At 42.8% G+C, this 20,159-nt stretch overlaps 1 protein-coding gene across 7 annotated transcripts in view; it reads left to right on the forward strand.

The window, feature by feature from the left end:
* Nucleotides 1–1,739: 1,739 nt before the first annotated feature.
* Nucleotides 1,740–20,159, forward strand: part of tnrc6c1 (trinucleotide repeat containing adaptor 6C1) — a 47,934-nt gene continuing 29,514 nt past the window's right edge. For all 7 annotated transcript variants that reach the window (XM_069149219.1, XM_069149220.1, XM_069149223.1 and 4 more), the window contains exons 1-3: nt 1,740–1,842; nt 7,737–7,839; nt 9,528–9,549. In XM_069149219.1, the coding sequence (XP_069005320.1) occupies nt 7,777–7,839; nt 9,528–9,549 (85 nt within the window). In that variant the 5' untranslated portion in view covers nt 1,740–1,842; nt 7,737–7,776. The remainder of the gene's footprint in view (nt 1,843–7,736; nt 7,840–9,527; nt 9,550–20,159) is intronic.

Consider the following 20,159-nt stretch of genomic DNA (forward strand, 5'->3'; position numbering starts at 1 on the left):
CTTCTTCCCGTGCACTCGATCATCTTGGAGACAGACTAATTGTGTTTTGCCATCGTCAACGTGATGCATATTTCTGCGATTATCCAGATGTGGGTGACACCATAATCTATATGCCCCGCGACACCCAGTACAGATGGTTCTGTAATTGCCGGCACACGGTGGCGATCACCTTGCTTTGTAATCAGATTCATGGTTAATTCACTATTTGATGTTTCCAGATTCATTTCAGATGCCACATGGGTCTGATTTAGAGTGGCCTTCAATGGCTGCTACTGAGATACAGACAAGTGCATTTATTCAGCCCAAGATCTGGCTCAATGAGTGGTGACAAATTGGCTTAGCAAGCACTCCAGTCATATTTGTTTCCCCTCAGTTCCATGATGGAGATAGGATTTCCACTGAGTCATGCACGGAGGGAATTTCTTAGTCTGAAGTGATCCAAATATTGACAGTGAATACTGTGAAAACACATCTACATTTGGCAGCACAAACATGTTAGATCCAAATTCCAGTGCACTGGTGTATTTTTTTTGTGTAACGCTTCCCGTGTCATTTAGATGAAACATAGTGGGTGTAATGTCGGTTGCTTACAGTCCGTGATACGTTGGTTCTCTGTTCATGCAAATGAACTCAGATTACCAAATTAAAGTATTGACTTTCCATGAGGTCCTGTTATTTTCAGGAGGCCTTTGAGTCCAATCACTTATACGAGGTTTCACTAAGCCAAAAGGGACTTCGGAAGTTATTATGTCACAAAGAATAGCCCATAAAATAATTTTTAGATTTACTCAAAAATGAGTTGCATACATTTAGTAAGGCACTGAATCTTAAGGCTCCAAAGAGAAGTCCAACATGTATTATGGTTATTGGAAAATAAGTTAATAAAAGCTTCTTAAACAACAAATAGTTGTTTTCAGTTTTCAGTATCCTATTCAGGTTGTAAAGAGTCTAATTTAGGCCTATTTGTTAATAATTGTATCTCTTTGTCACTCTTACAATTTTTTAAAAGATTTTTTTTTTTATGCAGGCAAGTGTTTCTTTAAAAGTCATGTAGGCCAACATAAAACATGTCAAGAGGCCCCATTTACACACTGATGGTTTTGTAAGGGGTCATCAAGTTTGTATTTTCACAAGCTTAGCATAAGTCCCAACCTTAAAAGTAACTAGTAATTACAACTGTCAGGTAAATCTTGTGAAGTTTAAAGTACATTTCCCTCTTAAATATGGTGATGTTGACCTGTAAAGTTATAAAATGTATATAGTCAAGCAAAGGGCCAGTCATTTGAATTGTGTATACTCAAGTGCACCCAGTACAATGTCACAAAGATAAAATAAATAAATAAATAAATAAATAAAATCATAACAGCAGCGTTGGTTTGAATTCGCAATTGTGCCCTCTGTTGGTGATAAAATACAGTCCAGGTTCCCTGCTGCACAAACTGCAGGCACTGCCGCAACCCTCAAATATTAATCCCGATAAACTTTTCACACGTAGTTTTTTTTGTTGTTGTTGTTGACTTTTATACTTTCTTACTTTGGCTATACGTCGTGATGAAGGGGGGGGGGTGAGTCCACAAAGCTGCGAGCTGAAGCGCATCGGCGGCGCGGAGAGGGCAGTGATGGAGGGGCTGCAGTTGTCATGGAAACGCCTGGAGGTGGAGCATCGTGAAGTGGGACCAGTTTGTTTTGTTATTGAAGGTCACATGGCAAGGTGAAGCTCCACCCCCCTCCCCCCTCCGTTACCACCGATTCAACAGTCTCGAGCTCCTGCTCCGGTCAGTTACTACAAAATGGCTGCAGAGGCTCCGCCGCCGATGATGAGAACCTACTGAACGCTTCATGGTAGGATTTATTGATCCCTCTTTTTTTGGGGGGGTGGGGTGGGGGAGGAGGGTGCTTTTGCACGACAGATTTGTCGCGTTCCGCTTTCGGAAACATGCGGAATTTTGGGAGTTAAATATGGCAGCTGCACTGGGAAGGAAAATATTTTCAGCTCAGCCCACTTTGACATCAGTGTTGTCCTCGCCTCGAGTGCTCGTTATCGCAGTTGTCGATGGCATATTTTTAGTTATCGCCCCGGCTTGCCCGAGTTTTGCACGGAGCTTTTCTTTTCCTGGTGCTTTCACGTAACTCGGACTTGTTGGCCCTAAAACAAGCGCCGTGGCCGCACGGCTCGCAGGATTCACGGGCTGCTGCTTGTCGAGAGTGTTTGTTTGCAGCTTCGCAGACATCGGTGGGACGCTTGCTGTTATTGCTGCCGCTCATTCTCACTAAATAATATGCTCAGTGCCACAGAGAGAGAGAGAGAGAGAGAGAGAGAGAGAGCTAACACGCATCACCTGACAGGCTTTAAACGCATTAGTAAGCCCCAGTTTATACTCACCGTACTCATGATGCCCACATTTCCTAGTTTCATTTTGTTGTCTGTGCATCCTTATTTATGCAGCACTTAGTGAATAGTTTGGTTCTGCTGCCCTTCACTTTAAAAGAATTGTTTACGTGACTATTTTTAATGCAAATCTTTTTTTTTTTTTTCTTGCTTTGACATAACCTTTGCATGGTTGGGGAAATTGTGGCCAGACTACTTGATAATTTATAAACTGTATCGGTTGCAAATCTAACTTGAGTCCGTTCTTTGTTTGCCTGGCGTGAGCAACAGAGAGCCGTGTAAGCCTTGAAAGCCAGCCATCCCTGCCTGGTTCCTTCTGCAGCCTGACATCCTGCAGTGACACACGCACACACGCGCGCGCACGCACGCACACACACACTCACACACTCACACACTCCTCATGAGAAGGCAGTGTGTGCAGACTGGGAATGCCAGAACCCGATGCATGTAGAGGGCAGACTGACGTCAGCTTAGAGGCCTGCTGGTTTTACTAATGTGTTGGAGTCCCCAGTTTGGGTCTGGGCCTGGCAAAGGATGAAGAGGTGGTGGTGGTAAAGAGAAGGGGTTGGGGGGGGGGGGGTCTACTCTGTCCCTGCAGGGCTAGGGGGCCCCAGTCAGCACCCAAAGCCTCTGAAAGAGGCGGTGTGTATTCACAGAGAGGCGCCAAAGGGGGCTTGATAACAAAAACAGGCCACTAAACGCTGTGATTACTATACAGCTTAGGTCATAGCCTAACTTTCAGCTCAAAACTCTCGGTGGCTTTTTGCTTCGTGCTGGGCTGGAGGGCTGAGGGGCATTTTGCCAGATTGTGTCATTTGGTTTGGCAGGTTGTTTTGGTGTCAGCGATCGGATGCTTAGCTGGACTCCTCAGTGGAAATGATGAACTTGCATTATGTGAGAAGCAATTTGTCAAAGAAAAAAGTTTTTGTCTTTGAGGCTTAGTTGGGTTATTTTTTAAAACGGCTTGTTTCATTCATCCTTCGTTGGTTTTTGAACCAGATGCCCTTAAAGGAGCAGTCTGTCAGATTTAGTGATATCTAACAGTTAGGCTGCAGACTTCAACCAACCAAAGCCCCCTCGGCTCCCTCTCCCCTTCCAAGTAGTAGTAAGGCGGCGGTGGCCTCTTTAGAGACCGTGTTTGTTCAGTCTCTTCTGGGCTACTGTAGAAACATGGCGCACTCCCTGGAAGAGGACCAGCTCTCCATGCAGATGTTAAAGTATCATTCTAAACACAACAATTCTTAGTTTCAGGTGATTTTTATACTCTATAAATATTGTATTCAATTTCTGCTAATATATTCCCCTGAAGACCTATCTTTTTAATCTGTCTTTAAATTTGGAGGAATGTTTATTGCCTGGATTTGTAAGTTTTAATGATTTTTATCCTGCTGTTTATTGATTTTCAACCATTTCTTGTTTTTACTTTTAGTAGTGTATTTCTTTTATTGTTTTATTTTTGTTCATTTTTTTTTGCTTTTATTTTTGTGTTTTTCTTTAATGTGAAGCACTTTAAGCTGCATGTTTGTATGAAAGATGTTAAATAAATAAGGCTAAGTTGATTTGAGTAAATCCTACACACTGAATCTTTCAGGCATTTTCCCAATTGGCCTTTTCAGAAATAGAAATGTGCAACAATCAGTGTTAATGTATCTTGCAGTTACATGTGTGCGCTCCCTTGTATGCAGACTGTGACTCCACGCAGTAGCTGGATTTCTTTGAATTTATAAGGTCATATGTGGAAAATGGTGAGAGAGTTATGTGATTGGACTTTAATAAGACGTTTGCTGGGGATGTTCTTTGATCTGTCGGACCAATAAATTGTCAGCCGGCCTTGTGAAAGTGTTCCCACTACTTCTGGCGTACACAGCTGACATTGGGACCGGAGGCGGAGCTTTTGGAGTGAGTCCATACAAGTTATTTTTAGGGGCTGTTCATGCCAGGAGTGGCGCGTAAGTTTCTCTTTTCCTTGTCATTAGTCCCGGTCAGAAAGCATTAACATGACTACACTGAGAATAGCTTCAAGTAGTTTACAGAGTGCAATCCTCTTTGCGGAGCATAAGGACTTTGTCAGCGCTTATCTAGCAATTTTTAAACCGCCACACAAACTGAAGGTAGCAGTGGTGATGTGTTTGCATTTGAAACTGCTGAACTTCTGCGCCCTAACATGCAGAAGAGCAGAGGGTGCTGCTCATACTGCTGTACCTGCGGTGGTGGCTGCTGTGGCGGCGGCAGCGGCTGCTGTGGTTGTGAGCCAGCCTTCTCCCAAGTGCTCACCGTGCTCTTGTTTGGCTTGCAGCGATGGCATTCCTGGCTCTGTGCCCAGCGACTGCTGTCTAGCACCCCTTCCCCCATCTCTCACACATGCACACAAACCAGCACCATCATTTGCAGTCCCCCTCATCCTTATTGCTCTAATGTGGGGCAGCGAGGTATTTACATGTCCACAGCAGCAGGGCCTGCTTTTACGGTTCATCTTGCACATGTTGACTGTCCATCTCCACTCGATTCTTGACCAGTTTTCCACCTGTTTTTATTAGACTGTCCTGGATCTCTCCCCAGTCTGTGTTTTCTTTTTTGCCTTCGTTTGTCAGCAGAGCGAGTGTCTGGTTTAAAGAGGGACACCGAGCTCTAATCCTGTTGTTCTGACAGGAGGGTGTAATTCCACAACAGAGCTGAACTCATTGACCTGTGTCCTTCATATCCTCACGAGCAGAGATTCCTCACTACAAAATCATGGTGTTGCTCTAGTTTCTTCGTGTTTGAGTAAACATCAAATCAAAACTGCTCTGTCATATTCTCCTTTCCTTTCGTGCCATTTATTTGTGGAATTGACTGTTATCTGTGTGTTTATATTTGATGAAAGGGCTCCTCAAGGGACTTGCATCTGTCCAAGCTGGGCTGATGTTTAGAAAGGAGCTCTCGCAGAGAGCGACTCCCTCTGTCCTGCTCCGAGACCAAATGTTTCTTAAACTGAAATCATTTTGATGCTTCGCTCCACTCTTCTCATCCCATCCGGGTCGGAGGCCGACAGCAGCTCGCATTAACTGGAGCATCTCTCTTATCCTCTGATCCTACATGACACAAGCCCCACTGATGCCTTTGAAAGGAGCAGCACCTGCTATATTTAGCACGGCAGCTGCACCAGCAGGTTCCAATATCAGCTGGTTGGGGGTCAAAAATAAGGGGTTTAGTATGGTTTGAAGTGGTAGGTAGGTGAATGGCTGTGGTAGGTTTTTGTGGGTTTTTTTTGCTAATCTCGGGCAATCTGGACCACAGAGTTTATTATGACGCTCGTTTTGTTGCTGCTCTTTTGAATCACCAGGCCTGTAGTGCTGCAGGATTGGCCGGAGGCATGTGCTGAGCAAGCCAGGAGACCGATTGTATGATGGAGTGATAAATATTTACAGATTTTTACTAACATTTACTAGTATTTTCTATTTTAAAGAAAAAAAAAATCATTAAAGTGGTAAAATATTTAATATTTTAGAAATAACTTGTGACAAGTTGTTTTTGTTTGTTTTAGGTTTTTTTTGGTGGGGGCAGCAAAATGGGATTAAAGTTGTTGTTGAACTTTATTAGATACACAGTTAATTCATCAAAGTCATGGTTGGTGCAGTTCAGTTACTAAAAATTATAAAAAGTCTGGGTACAGTTGATGTTCAGCATTGTCCTTCTGGGATGCACTAATCAGGTTTCTGGGTTGATTCCAGTTGCCTGTTTATTTATTTAGTTGTTTGTTTCTTTTGCTGTGGGATTTGCACGTTACTGATTTATTGACGATTTTAAATGAAGACAAACTGTCTACTAATTCCTGACCCATTGGACTCACTCACCAACAGTGTTAAAGAGTGAATATTAAAGAGATGAAGAAATACTGTGCTTTCTGAACGTTGCAGTGGACAGGAGTCTTCCCTGCAGTGACTCTGTGTCACAGAGCAGAGACGAACATGGCCTCTGAAAGGATGGCGGCAGCAAACGCTTATCAAGTTCACCAGCCTCATCTCCTGCTCAGAACTGAGATGCTACAACAAGTCTTTGCTTTGTATTTTTCCTATTTTTTGAGATGTTGTTTTGTCAGTTAGATTCCCTCAGCTCCGTGGTTATCGATTTCTAACTATCTAACTTCCCTGCACATATTTGGTTGAATTTTTTTTTTCTACAGAAGTCAAGAAAAAACAGTCAGGAAAGGAAAGTGAAAAAGGAGATCGATTTTATAGTTTTGTAATATTTGAAACCCTTGTTTTTAACCCCTTTTTTCATGGTGTGCTCCGAAGTCCTCACTCAGTGGCTTAATTGGAAGTTCAGATTTGTACTTTATTTCCTGCCCAAGTTCCTCTTTCTTCTCACCTCCACAACCGAACTGATTTTAGCGCTGTGCTCAAGGGCGCTGTGTGTCTCCACCTGACTGCTCACGAGGGCTTGGGGAGCGCTTGTTGCCAGGCAATGGCACACATCTCTGTCGCCTGCAGCAACATAGGCTTGGCAGGAGAAAAGGCTGATGGTTTTGTGTACTGTTTCGCATTTAAGGATCAGAGATTCAAATGTATATATTTTTCCAAGCTGGTTCCCGCTCTCCTGTGTTCTTAAAAAACCTGGCTGATAGCTTTTTTTTTTAATTTATTTATTTATTTGTTTGTTTTCTCTGTGTAGGCTGGATGTAGAGTAGCTCCCAGCTGGATGCACTTGGGTATGAAACAATGAGGCATTGTCAGGTGGTTTTCAGCTCGAGTGTGTGACCGCTGTGAACACTTTTATCCTTGAGGCAGGATACTGATGGTGTAGGCTACAACCAGGAATGTTGTGAGACTTTGTCAACAGTGCATAATGTCATCTACGATCAACGATACGGTCATGAATTGTGTTTTCGTGGTCTGCCCACACATTAGTTGTGTTGGGATCTGTTGCCCTGGTTAGTTTAATGTGTAGACAAAAGAATGAAAACGTCGTCTCAGGGGCCCCGATATACTAGACCTACAAGGCCTCCCTAATAGTTTCAAGAACCAAACCTAATGACCACCAAAATAAAACACACAGTTTGCACACTTCAAAATGTCACGGTTTGACAAGAAATGTGATGCTTAAGAAAAGTGGAGTGCAAAATACACCCACGTTCACCTGTCTGGTGGTTGTATTACAACTTCACTCGTGATCTCGTGTGTCACAACTGCAGTCTATGACATACTGATTTTACCTTGAAGAACAACAATTGAACGATGCAGCTACACAACTGTCAAGAAATACCTTTTGCAGGCGTTTGCCTGCTGAGGCAAGTGCTCCTCTCCTCAGTTGGTGCTCTGGCTAAAACCTTGTCCATCTCTCTCTCTCTCTCTCTGTTTTATATTTTAAGCTGTGAAAAGAAGCAAAAACCAGGAGAAGAGAACCATTTGATGGAAGACAAGAAAAAGAAAAAACAAGACGAGAAGAAAAAGAAAGAAGCTGCTCAGAATAAGGTAAGCGTGCAGTCAGTGCTTTATTTTAAAAACAAATACCTTTAGCTTAATTGTTTCTGCCTGCTGTTTTATCCAATCCAACATAATAAGATACTGTATGAGGGAGGACCAAAAAGTTCCAAGGGTGCTCCTGTTGCATGTGAACAGCGCTCAGCACAGTGATGTGCACGGAGTAGGGGGAAGCTATAACCCTGGTAAGTACCTATTCTAAGTTACGTCGCTTGATTGACATCTTACACGTTTTTGTGACCACTGGTACATTTGCATCTGAAATTTCACCAAGAGCCTGAAACTTAAGCAGAAAGTGGTCATCAAAGTTTGTTTAAAAATTTTGGGGAACAGAAATAACTCGCAGGGAACCAAATGCGAGGTGCGATGATTTGTGGTGTTGTGGGCGAGAAAATGAGCGGGGGCGCATGTTTGAGAACCAAAGTGCCATCACACACAGTTCAGGTCATTTGCACTGAATGTTTTTCCTCACATGCTCAGAAAGTAACAGTAGAACTCTGTGTTTACAGTCTGATCCTGGGGGACGAATTCATGGTTTACAACCCCGCGAATGTCACAGGAAACCCACCTAGTTTCGCTCCTGACTTGATGCACCTTTTTTGGTGTAAGACAGTGACATTTTACCCCTTTTGATGCAAGAATGCTGCTCGAAGCACTTGACCTGGCTCATTGCTTCTTTGCCGTAGATTTCAAGGGTCTCCGTTGCTGATTTCCTGAGTTTGACATAAAACTTAACGTATGCTCTCTGCTCAAGTCCATATTGAAACCACAAATGTTCAAGTACCAGTGGTAACAAAAACGGGTGTAATTCAGGTGCTGATGTTGATCAAGTGACATAACTTGAAATATTAACTCACGAAGGTTATTTCTTCCGCCTGTTCATTGCACGTCATGGTGCTGCGGTCTGGCGCACGCAACAGGAGCAGTCTCTAAACTTTTTGATTGCCCCTCTGAAGTTGGACCAAACAAGATATTTTGAGACTTCTCATGGGGTTTTAGGAGATTGTGACCACAGGAAATAACAATATTAGTTTTTTCCTATTTCTGACATTTTATGGACCAAAGGTCTCATCATTAATATCACCAAGCAGATTATTCTGTAATGAAAAAAAAATCATTAAGTTGCAGTCCGAGCTGTAACGCCATCTGCAGTATTTTAGATGTTATGTAATGCAACACCATGCACAGCTCTACAAGTATGCACAGGTGCTTTCGTTGCAGTTACATCAGCTTGAACACATGCACAGTAAGCACATGGAATTTGTCATGTGTGTTTCCTCAGGAAGCGACTTGATGTAGGCGTCCTCCTCGTCCTCTAAACTCTTCCCCTCAGTTGGTCATATGTCATATGTGTGTGCATCTAAATGTATGGGAGAAGCGTTTGTGGTAACTATTTTATTCCCCTCTCCTGCTGCAAGTCCAACAAACCCTTTCAACCCCCACCCCACTCCACCCCCTCCTCCATTCCCCTGTCGAGCAGTAAGAATGAACATGAACTTTTTAGCATTTCAATACAGGAGCAAAAGCAGCCGCTGAACATTTTGTTCTGATTTGCCCTGGCCATTGTGCAGCTGGCGAGCCACAATTAATTTAAAACTTCACCCTATATACATGGATTACATGTCGCTGTAAATTCTATCCATTATTAATATGCATTTATCTCTTCTTTTTTTTTTCAGGCTACAGAACAGATAACCAAAGGTGAGTTGCTGCTGCTTGTATTTAACTTAAATTAATGTATTTTGCACTTAAACATCATTTTCTTATTAAAAAGGTTTTTGTCTGCAAAGTTATACCCACTGCTGTTTAATTAATAACACAAAGAGTCTATGCAGGCAAAATCATACTTTGCCAGGTTTGTCTGCTATGACTCTACTGTACTTTGTGATATGTTTTCAAATAGGAAGCAGACAGGCTGCGTCAGGTTGTTAAATTGTGTGTTGTCCTAATGAGCTGGATAACTTAATAAGGCTGTCTATGAGTGAGTCCCTTTTTTAGCCACCGAGCCTCAATTAGCTCTCACTTCACTGCTGTGGAATTTGAATGTGATGCATTAGCTTTTGTTAAAGTCAAACATTTTTAACTGAAAACATTAGCGGCAGCCAGGTGGTCTGTTCTACCTGAGCCAAAATGGAAGCCAGGTGCCCGTACAAAACTAATAAGGTGCGCAGGGATGGTGCAGCTGCTCCTCAGGCCTCCCCGTGGGCTCCTCGGGCATACCTAGGAGGATGGAAGTGAGGAGGAATCTCGGAAGAAAACGGAGGGAAATATCAACAAACAAACCTGAGCAAGACAGACAGTTGACAGAGGCTTCTTCTGTGGTGAGGAGTAGGCCTAGCAGTCCCTCCAGGATTTCGCTGAGTTTTTTTTGTGATTGTTGCGATCAGAAATGCTTGATTTTTGTGGGGGATTTTCTCAAAAATGGCATTGTAATTTGCAGTTTTAAGTGAGCTTTTTGCGTAAAATTGCGAGATAAGAAAAAGTTGCGAGTTCAGAAAGAAAAACACGATTATTTTAAGCATTACCTGGTGAAGGAACGAATATGTATTCACTTCCTGTGATAATAATCATGTTGCACATCACAGAAATAGTTTAGTCCTCATTTTTTTTATTTATTGAATTTAGAAAATCGTGGGGCTAAAAGTTACAAGAATAAATCATAAAAGTGACGCAGCTTTACAGTACAGACCGTCTGTGACTATCTATATATATATATATATATATATATATATATATATATATACATATATATAATACGTCTACATCGCTGTCAAAATAAGAGCTTTTAATGCTGTGTGTATGCATTTTCTGTAGCATACAGTAATTTGTAAATACTTCCATTGATAATAATCATTTCATTAGAAAATGTTATTTTGAAGGCCACATTTTCCGCAAACCCTGCCACTTCCGTTTTTTTCTGCTTGTTCCGGTTTCCTCCGGTGCAGAGAGTTTGTAAGGAGATGGGAGGAGGTGAGCCTTACTGACTGTAAATGCGGAGTTATTTGTGTTAATAAGGCGAGTTATGTCTGAAAAGACTTGCTTTATGTCCTAATACTTTCAGCACAGCTTCTGCTAACAACATTTTCTGCGGGAATTAAAAAAAAAAAAAAAAAAGCAAGCTCCCGCAAATATTGCGAAGTTTGCTTGAATTTGTGTTAATTATTGCGATCGCAGGGAGGGACTGGCTTAGCTCGGCAGGTTTTGAACTCTTGCTCTGTGGCAGCTGCAGATCCACTCTTCACTTTGTCGTCCCCCCCCCAAGCCGATGCTCTTAACGACCAGAGCGAGGTGGGCAGGGAGTGATGGACGGTCAGTCAGCCCGGGAGCAGATCTCCTTGTCGGGATGAGCAGGCAGATGGAAGAGGGACTTACTGTCTCGCAGGGGACAGGCAAGGCGAAATCTGATTAGAACTTCTGGTAGGAGTTGGCAGCGGTAGCAAGAGAGTGGATGCCCAATTACAAGTGTGTCTCTGTGTTTCTGTGCCCAAAGCTGTGTTCAGACAAATGTGTTTGTAATTTTTTTTTATGGCTAATTTTGTTGAAATCAGTAAAAAGGAGGAAGTCAACTCGGGCTCTCTTCTTGTGGGTTCACACAGGTGTGACCTCTGTTGTCAAGGGTCAGGTCCTTGACCTCCCACTCTCTCCCTGCAGGATGAGTTAATGAGACTATAATGTCACAGGCGTGCAGCCCTCCCTCACCGCTTCCTCCCCTTGTCTGACTCACCCTCAACCCCTTCACAGTTTGCCACACTAATGAATATAATCTGGGGTAGCTATGGATCATCTTTCTGTTGCATCCACAAAGTGACCTATATACGACGCTTTATTCCCCGACTTCAAACCAGTCCGTGCTATGCACAATTATTTTCTCAGCTGCTGCTCATAACATGCAACACGGCGTGACCTCATTTTTACTGTGATCTTCACCACTTTAAATGTCACATTTTACGTTTCAGCTCATTGTATGATTCTGGCTACTCCAATTCATCATGTCCAATACAGAATTTCTTTCACTGATCATTTGGTTGATTCAATTGAATACCTTCCACAAGGTAAATTCAATCAGAGATGCAGATGAATGTCTTAAATTCTAGAGTTAACTTCAAATGAAAGCTTATTTTTAAGCAAAATTATAACAATCAATGCCACAATGGTGTGGTTTTCTGCTAACGGCTGAAAAAGATCGCAAAAAAACAACAAACTCTGAAAATTCCCATTTCTGACACACAGAATGATTAATTTACAAATTGGCTAATAGAGGCAGATTGTCTCTGATACTGATGCAAGGCACTCTGGGAACTAATTAGGAGAACAGGGCTAGTGTGGAGGCTGGATAAACAGGCATCTGTACACGGGAGAGTTCCAGGAAGACCCCAAGCACCATAGAAACACTACACCACCTCCTGTCTGGTCTGGCGGAGAGGCTTACCCTGGGACCAGAGAAGGAGGGAACTGAGGGAGAAGGGAGCAGAAGAAGGTGGGCAGCAAGGAAAGAGATGGAATGAACTGGCCCCTGCTAAAACGCGGTGGTGCCTCCGGTTGATTTGAAAGCGGTATGTGAGAGCAAAATAAAAAAGACGGAGCCATGTGAAACTGTGAGAATGCACTCCAGTTTCCTGTTTGCTGGCACAGCTGAGGGGGCCCTTTGTGGGATATTTCTACTGGCTCAAACCTCTGACACACACGCACACATACTTTCACTTTCTCAGTCCCCTAATGTGACAGGCAAACAGCCACACTGTCAGAGTTAGGATTTATATTACCAAACATACTACATTCACCTCCAGTTCACACCTAACCTGTTGGGTTCAGTGAAAACACTCTGTGGTGTGTTTAGGGGCTAGTTTAGTGTGGTGTAAAATCTGTCTGACTTCTACTGCAGACTAAACACCAGGTCCAAGATTGCCTGAAAACTGTCTGTTCCTCCAAGCGAAGTCTGGTGTGGTTCATTTGTGGTTTGAAAGCAAAACAAACCAACCACAGGATTTTACGATGGTAGAAATGTGATGGTAGCCTGATATGATTTCAAAAACTAAAACTGCTGTTAATTCTATCTTCTGATTATGAACTGCCAACGAAGTGCTTTTTATCTAAAACATATATATGTTTCCATGCATGAATATGAGTGAAAAGAGGTGTGCTTAGCTTGTGTATTTTATTAAAAGGGAGTGAAATATAGTGACCACTTGGAAACCATTCTTCCTTATAGTACCCTGAAATAAAAACATTTCCAACCTTTTTCTTCCTCTTTATCATTAAAATGAGGCCCAGTAAAGATCAACATGATCTGCTGTCAGTCATAACAAGCAGATTATGTTGGTCCATGTTGCACTGATGATGCAGAATGATATCTAACTGTCTGTTCAATCAGCACCCTACCTGTCAGTACATGTAACTCGGTGATTACAACAGTCTAAACATAAACCAGAAGTTAAAGCCAACAGTATATTTTTAGTCCTTAGTCTGGAACAAATGCACTGAACTCAGGGTCCTTTGCATGCTTTAGACAGTCGCGTTAGTTGTAGGAAAAATTGCGGGCTGTCAGGAGAGTTTATACAGCTACAAAGTAAAGGTGCGATTGTTGCAACAGTGGATTGTGCAGGCAGGACACTGTTTCAGCATCACGGTCTCAAGCCACCTCCTCATTTTCTTGTAACGGCCAAGTGTAGATTTTTGCAAAAACTTAAATCATTTGATTAATTTTTTATTGAAGCAAACAATCCACATTCTGTTGCTTATCTGGCTCACATTCATTTACTTAATTGTATCTTTAGAAATGATTGTTTTAAATTGCCAAGAAAGTCTGGGGGAAAAAAGTGATATAATCAGTAATTCTTCTGTTTGGTATTAAAAAAAAAATCATTTAAAATTATTACATGTAAGTGGATAAATTCTGCAGGAATCTTGAAAGCACTGGTGTGAAATCACCCTAAAATATACATGTAAAAATGTATAACATGTACCATACATCAACTGTTGCATGAGTACTGAGAGGACACACTCATTTAGCATTAATGCAGCTGTCATTTGCTGGTTTTCCAGACATCAGTGGTCTGTAGAAGTGTCACTATGCTTCATAACGAGGCCCTCTGGGATTTCTTTCCATGGCCCTGAATGAAGTCGTGGAGATGCTGTATAACACATTATAGTTCAGCATCACATCAGAGTCAGACATTTATCTGTGCCTGTGCCGAGCACGTTGTAACTTAAACACCTTGAAAAGTAGTCGAGTACCGGTGTATTACCGCTGACCAACCCTTCACAGAGAAGTACCGGATAGATGAGAGTATCAGTAATAAACACCAGCTCCATCATAGCTGTTGTGCACCACAGCAGAGGCATTCTGCTATCAACAAGCTCCACTGGAGTTCATTTCTACGGGTTAATGAGCTATTGCGTCTCTTTTCATACTGTGCATTCTTATCCCTATCAAAGACAGGGCACAACATACATACACATCAAGTCGAACATTTACATAGTGCAATAAAAGATAACATTATTATAAAGTAGTGTCGCGGCAGTAATTTCATAACAGATTAATTTGCCGTTTCACATTCACTTAATTACGCGTTGTGTTGGAGAGCTATAAATTGCCATGTGATCAAGGGGGAATTTATACCAGTGCGCCTCCTGTCATGGTCACCGCCTCTACTACATGTCTTATACCGAGGAGCACAGTTTAAACGGATGCAGCAGTCGTAATAATAATCCGCATTTTGAAGAACAACAGAAGTAACAGCCTGATTCAGCTGCTGTTGCACTATATATTGTGCACGTAAGCCTGTTGTCAGTACATAATGTCACTTCAGTCGATTAAATTTAATTACTATTAGCACAACTGACCTTAAGGTCTTTTTAGTGTACAGGTTAATCAGATTAAAAACCATCTTTAAGGGTAATACACATGTTAAAGGGGTTAAACAATTAAAAATTGGTTGTTTATATCACGTGTTGTGAATTAAAGGCTGTGCTGAGACTTTCTGGAGCTGGCTGTTAAATGACTGCAGTATGAGGGATGATGTATTACAGAGGTTGGTTGCAAAGTGCAAATCTGATTTTAGAAAGAAAACAAATATCTAAAATACATTGGACCACTTGACCATTTTCAGCCCTTTAATGGCAAAGAAGATATTTTGAATCATTGTGACAATATTGTAGGGATGACTATTGGTGCTTTCACAAAATCTTTTTTTGTAAATAACCATCAGTAATTGTTATATAATGACTGAGTGAGGTGAATGACTAAAGGCAGATAATAGAACCGCTAGAACATTCTGATGAGTTCAGAAAATTGCATCACTTTACTTTAATACAGCTAATAAATCCAGGAAAAACAACACTACCAATGAAACAATATCCAAAATCTCAGACTAATATCTAATCTCTTCATCATGGTATCGATATATTGTCATTTCTAATTAGAAAAATCGTAATGAAGCGAAACATTTAACTCTCAGGATATATTGGACGACATAATAAGTGCCGAGGTGCTTTTCCCCGTCACAAAACTGCTCAGCCTCTTGCAGTTTCTCTAGCTAATATTGCAGTGTGAATCGTTTTTTCAGTGAATTGTGTCGGCTCAGCTGGTGCCGCTCAGGTCAGGAGGACAGGACGTGCCTCTCTCTTTCACACTTCGCTCCTTCTAAATCATAACAAACAGTGGAATCTGGTCCGCCTCCAGCTGTTGGCACCAAAGACCAGGGACAGGGGAGTGATGAGTCCAGGGAAGCGGCCCGTCTCTGTCCTCCACCTGTCTTCTGAGAGAAGCGGGCATACAGGCAGCGCTCCTCCGCCTGTGGAGCTGCTGCAGGTTGAGAATACTGTACGTATGACTAGAAACACTTATTGAAAGATGAGAGTGATTGTAGTAGGTGAGAGTAAATGGTGATGCCATACAGAGTAGTAAACCACTCCGGTGTGGGATCATGTTGCGCCATTCAGATATATAGTTACCATGTGATTAATGCTCTGACCTATACAGCCTTGAGCTCTCTACACTGCTGTCAGACACTCGGTGCCTTTAAATAGGATTTTTGTAAATGTGGAATGTGATGCAGGGAGGGGTTTCCCTCTTAACTACCGTGTCGTATTTATTCACTTCTAATTAAACCCTTCATCTTCTCTCTTGTGAGGCTCGCTGCTCACATTTGAAAGCCCACGGGAGAAATTTGATAAAGACCCTTAAGATATGCCTCGCTTCCTCACTCATGATTCGTTGATAATCTTTCTACTACTTTTTTTTAACTAGACATCTGATCAGGATCTAGTCATTATTTCCTTTTTTACTTCTATTTAAGTTGTGCACTGTGGCAGTTTGGCAGAAAAGGCAGATATCCAGTACAATATCCAGTACTTGAAACACGGTGGCGTGGCATGCATCCCAGAGAATTTCTGAAAAATTACTACACCCGGATAAAAGGAATATAGACACCTTTAAATCAGAAAAAGGCCATGTCTATCAAAAGATACATGTCTGCTTTTGGATAGAACAACATTGACTGGAGACAGACAACTTTCCCCAGAGACTGGGAACCTTTGAGAAACTCTGTTTGCCTGAGCAAACCAGCAGGAACCAGGGCCTAAATTAGTTTCCGGAGGGATTAATTCACCCCAAAAGCCCAGCTCCTGTAGCCTGACTCCACCAGACTATTGCTTACTGCTTCAGTTTTCCGCTGTGAATATAGTCTGGATACGCTGCTTGTATTAGTGAAGGGCAGACCAATCAGCGACTAGTGTCAGTAGTGAAGTTAATTTGTCCTGACTCTCCTTCACTGTGATTGGACGACTGGGTAAAAAAGTGAGTGACGAGTGAAGAGTTTTACCCAAAGTTGAAGCGGCGCTCCCGTTAAAAACAATTAAATATGCTGCGCTCAGGGAAAAACAATGTGGTGGACACAGGCACTAGGTAGTTGCAGCGGTTCCAGAGTGTCGGGCGGTTCGGCCTATAATTGATATGACGATGGAACGACTCCGAAAGATTCCCTAAGTAGTGTACCCAGACCTGTGTATTCATGCGGTGAATTTGGGTCCACCATTTATACAAATCTGCTCTATTTTTTCTATTGCCCTTGGACCCATCAACATGTAGCTACAGAAGAAATCTTACGACAGAAGGTCTGACAACAACTCCAGTCCAGTAGGTGGCAGTAATACACCAATATGCTGGTTTGCCGTCTGACATTAAAACTGACATACAGAAGAAAAAACTTCTGTATGTCAGCAGACTAATTAACCGAATCTTCACAGATCTTTAGATCGTTGTGGAAACGCAATGATCTGAAGGAATTCCAGGGACTTGAAAACAGCTTTAGAGTTAAGGCACGTAACGAACTGGACAATGAGCAACAGCAATCCTGTCTAGAGCAACAAGATTTACTTTAGGTAGCTTGTGAAAGTGGCATTCATGCCTTACCTTGGCCGATTAAAGGCTCAGTTACGGAAAGCTTGTAATACCTCACAAATCAAACTTTTGTGTGCGTTTCTGTAGCCACTCCACCGAAGGTGGGCCACTCCAATGAATGGAAAGCAGAGTCAGCAAGATGCTGTTATTAAACATATAAGCAAAAGTCCACTGATAATATTAGCATCAATACTTTAACTGACTCTTTGCACAATATTCAGGTTTCACAACAGGAGGAAAATGCTTCATGAGCGGAAGTTTCTAATGACCTTCGGTTAGGAACAACCCCGGGCAAAGAAGCGTGTGCTGCAGTTCATAAGATACGTGTAGAAGATTATCAGTCAACACTGCTTTTATTTAAAAGGGCTGCAAAACAGCAGTGTGTAATCTGATGTTACTCATATATTTGTCATCTATCATCAATTGTTGTTATAACCGTTTTACAACAGGTCAATGTGAGGCATCACGACTGACCGAACCGACCTGAATATTACAGATGGTCCGCGCATTGGCGAGTCTGCCTATGAAATAATAAGGTTCTCCTGTGGGTCCTGAACAATTTCTGTCTGTGCACCTCCACTCATAAAAACTCACACACAGAAGGATCCTTTATTTTCAAGGTCAAGTGGCCTGTTTTTCTGTTATCAACCAAGAGACCGAGAAATAGAGACTGTCGATGCTTTTCAACCTCTCCTGCTCTTCCCCTTACCTTCAACTCTTTGATATCTCCCCAGACAACCTCCCCCCAACCTCCAGGTCTTAAACAGGCAGGCAAGCACGCTGTCATCTTTTCTCTCAGAAAATTAAGACCCCTTTTAAAGTGGAAAATGAGATGTCTTCCTTTGCATGAAGCGCACACAGCCCCAAGGCCACGGTTTGATGTGCATCTTTGATGAACTGGGTGGGAATTCTCCTGTGCAACTGCACAGCTGAGGACTGTGTTTTTGCAAATAGGCTGTCAGAGAGAGTGACTCTGATCTCTTTTTTACTCTCGTCTCTCTTTCTCAGTAAATTACAGCCTTGTGAGACATGCTCAATAATCCACACCTGCCAGAAACATTTATTATTTGTTTTATTCATACTAATGTCCCTCCTAAGCCTTGATCAATCTCTGACTTTCATTGCCAACATAATGAGCTTGATGTTATTAGTGTTACTCAATGTGCTGCTCTTTGTGTTGTTGTTTGAGCTGAAGAATTCACAGCAGCGTGGCATACTATCAGCAAATAGTGTTCTAATTGTAAGCGGATTTGGACCCAAGCTGGTTTCAGGCAGTGAGACTGGAGCTCACATTGGAGTTCGCAAGGGGGTGGAGACTTTGTTGCGCGCGCACACACACGCACGCGCGCGCACACACACACACACACACACACACACACACACACACACACACACACACACACACACCATTCTCTTCATCGCTTACTCTCGCTGCTCTGCCTCCTTCCCTTCCTCCTGTACATTGGCTCCCTCGCTCGCTTCCTCTCCCTCCCCGTCCCTCCTCGTTTCTTCCCTCTGATTGGCCGACAGAGCAGCCAGCCATCTTCCCCCTTCCCCCCAGCTTCCAGAAAAATCTACGTCACACATTAGAGAGTCCCAACTGTATAACGATCGCCTCCATAACTATTATTATACATCGTGGCACAACCACAAAGTCATCCGTTTTTCAAGAGGAAATCACCTCCTAAAATCAGCGGGGAGAATTGACTGGGAATTACTGTGTCCATCTGCCGCCCTTAATACAGCAATAATGACAAGAGGATAATAGTAGATCACTGGAAATGAAGGAGAAAGGGAGAGGGGAGCACAGGAAGGTGGGGAGGGATGAAGCACAAGAATGAAGGGGAAATGGAGCAGATGTAGAGAAATCTGACGAGAGGCGAGCTCTGGCGGCGGAGCCCCCCCCCCCCCCCCCCAATTTGCTGAGCTGCAGGGAGAGGAAGACACGCAGACAGATACGAGTGAAACTAGATCACACCATGCAGTCAATGGTTGTAGCTCATGGAGAGGCAGCGGTGTTGTGGACAAAAATTACAAATTATATAGGGCCCCCCCCCCCCCCCCCGCCCCTCCACACACACAACAGACATCATACACAGAAACATGAGGAAAAGAAGAGATTGGTTGTGATCTGCGAGCGAACCCGTCTGTCTGTATTGAATGTAAGTTCCACGACACCATCTTGCCCTCCCCCCTCAGTGTGGGCCTCAGCATTACATAACTCTTTGTTTTCGTGTGTGACGGCCGGCCGCATGTGTGCAAAATCTTCTCCGCTTCACTGCACACACTCGGGATGGCAGCCAATGGCGAAGCGCTGCTCTTTATAACTCATTTATGCCGCACAAAGGTTGTTGTTTTTTCTTTTGGTTGCTGGTTTTACAAGGCCTCTCTGGCCCCCTTCCTCCCCCCAGCAAGAACTCAAACACTATTTTGGGTCCGTGCACATCATGTCCGATCAGCTGATGTTTTGTTTTGTTTTTTTACAACGCGTGTAGGTTTTAAACAATTTTTTTTTTCCCATCCTGTTTACATTCTGGTTTACCAGCTTATTCTTATTATGTAATGAAATGTGCTGAGGCGATTATCCTGCGTGCTTTGTGCCCCATAGTGCATCTCATGCTGCAGCAGCAGCATGACCCCGAGCTGACCCCGAGCTGATCATCCTGTTTGACTTAGTGGTGACCCATTCAGCTACTGTAAATTAGCCTGCTGAGGCTTTTACACTTGGCAGGTCTGGGACACGTTCACAGCACACAGGACTGAAAGTGGAGCTCGTCTTCAAAGCAGCTACAATCAATATTTTGATATCAACGTATCAGATGACAGCATGTAATGTGAGAGGTGTCACTTGTAGTGATGAACACAGGGAATTATCGTCTGACTGCAGCTCTCCTCAGATTTATGAAGCATT

This window comes from Embiotoca jacksoni, unplaced genomic scaffold, assembly GCF_022577435.1.
Source record: "Embiotoca jacksoni isolate LCO1_2020_lvr unplaced genomic scaffold, fEmbJac1.0.p SCAF_15, whole genome shotgun sequence".
NCBI classification, from domain to species: Eukaryota; Metazoa; Chordata; class Actinopteri; family Embiotocidae; genus Embiotoca; species Embiotoca jacksoni.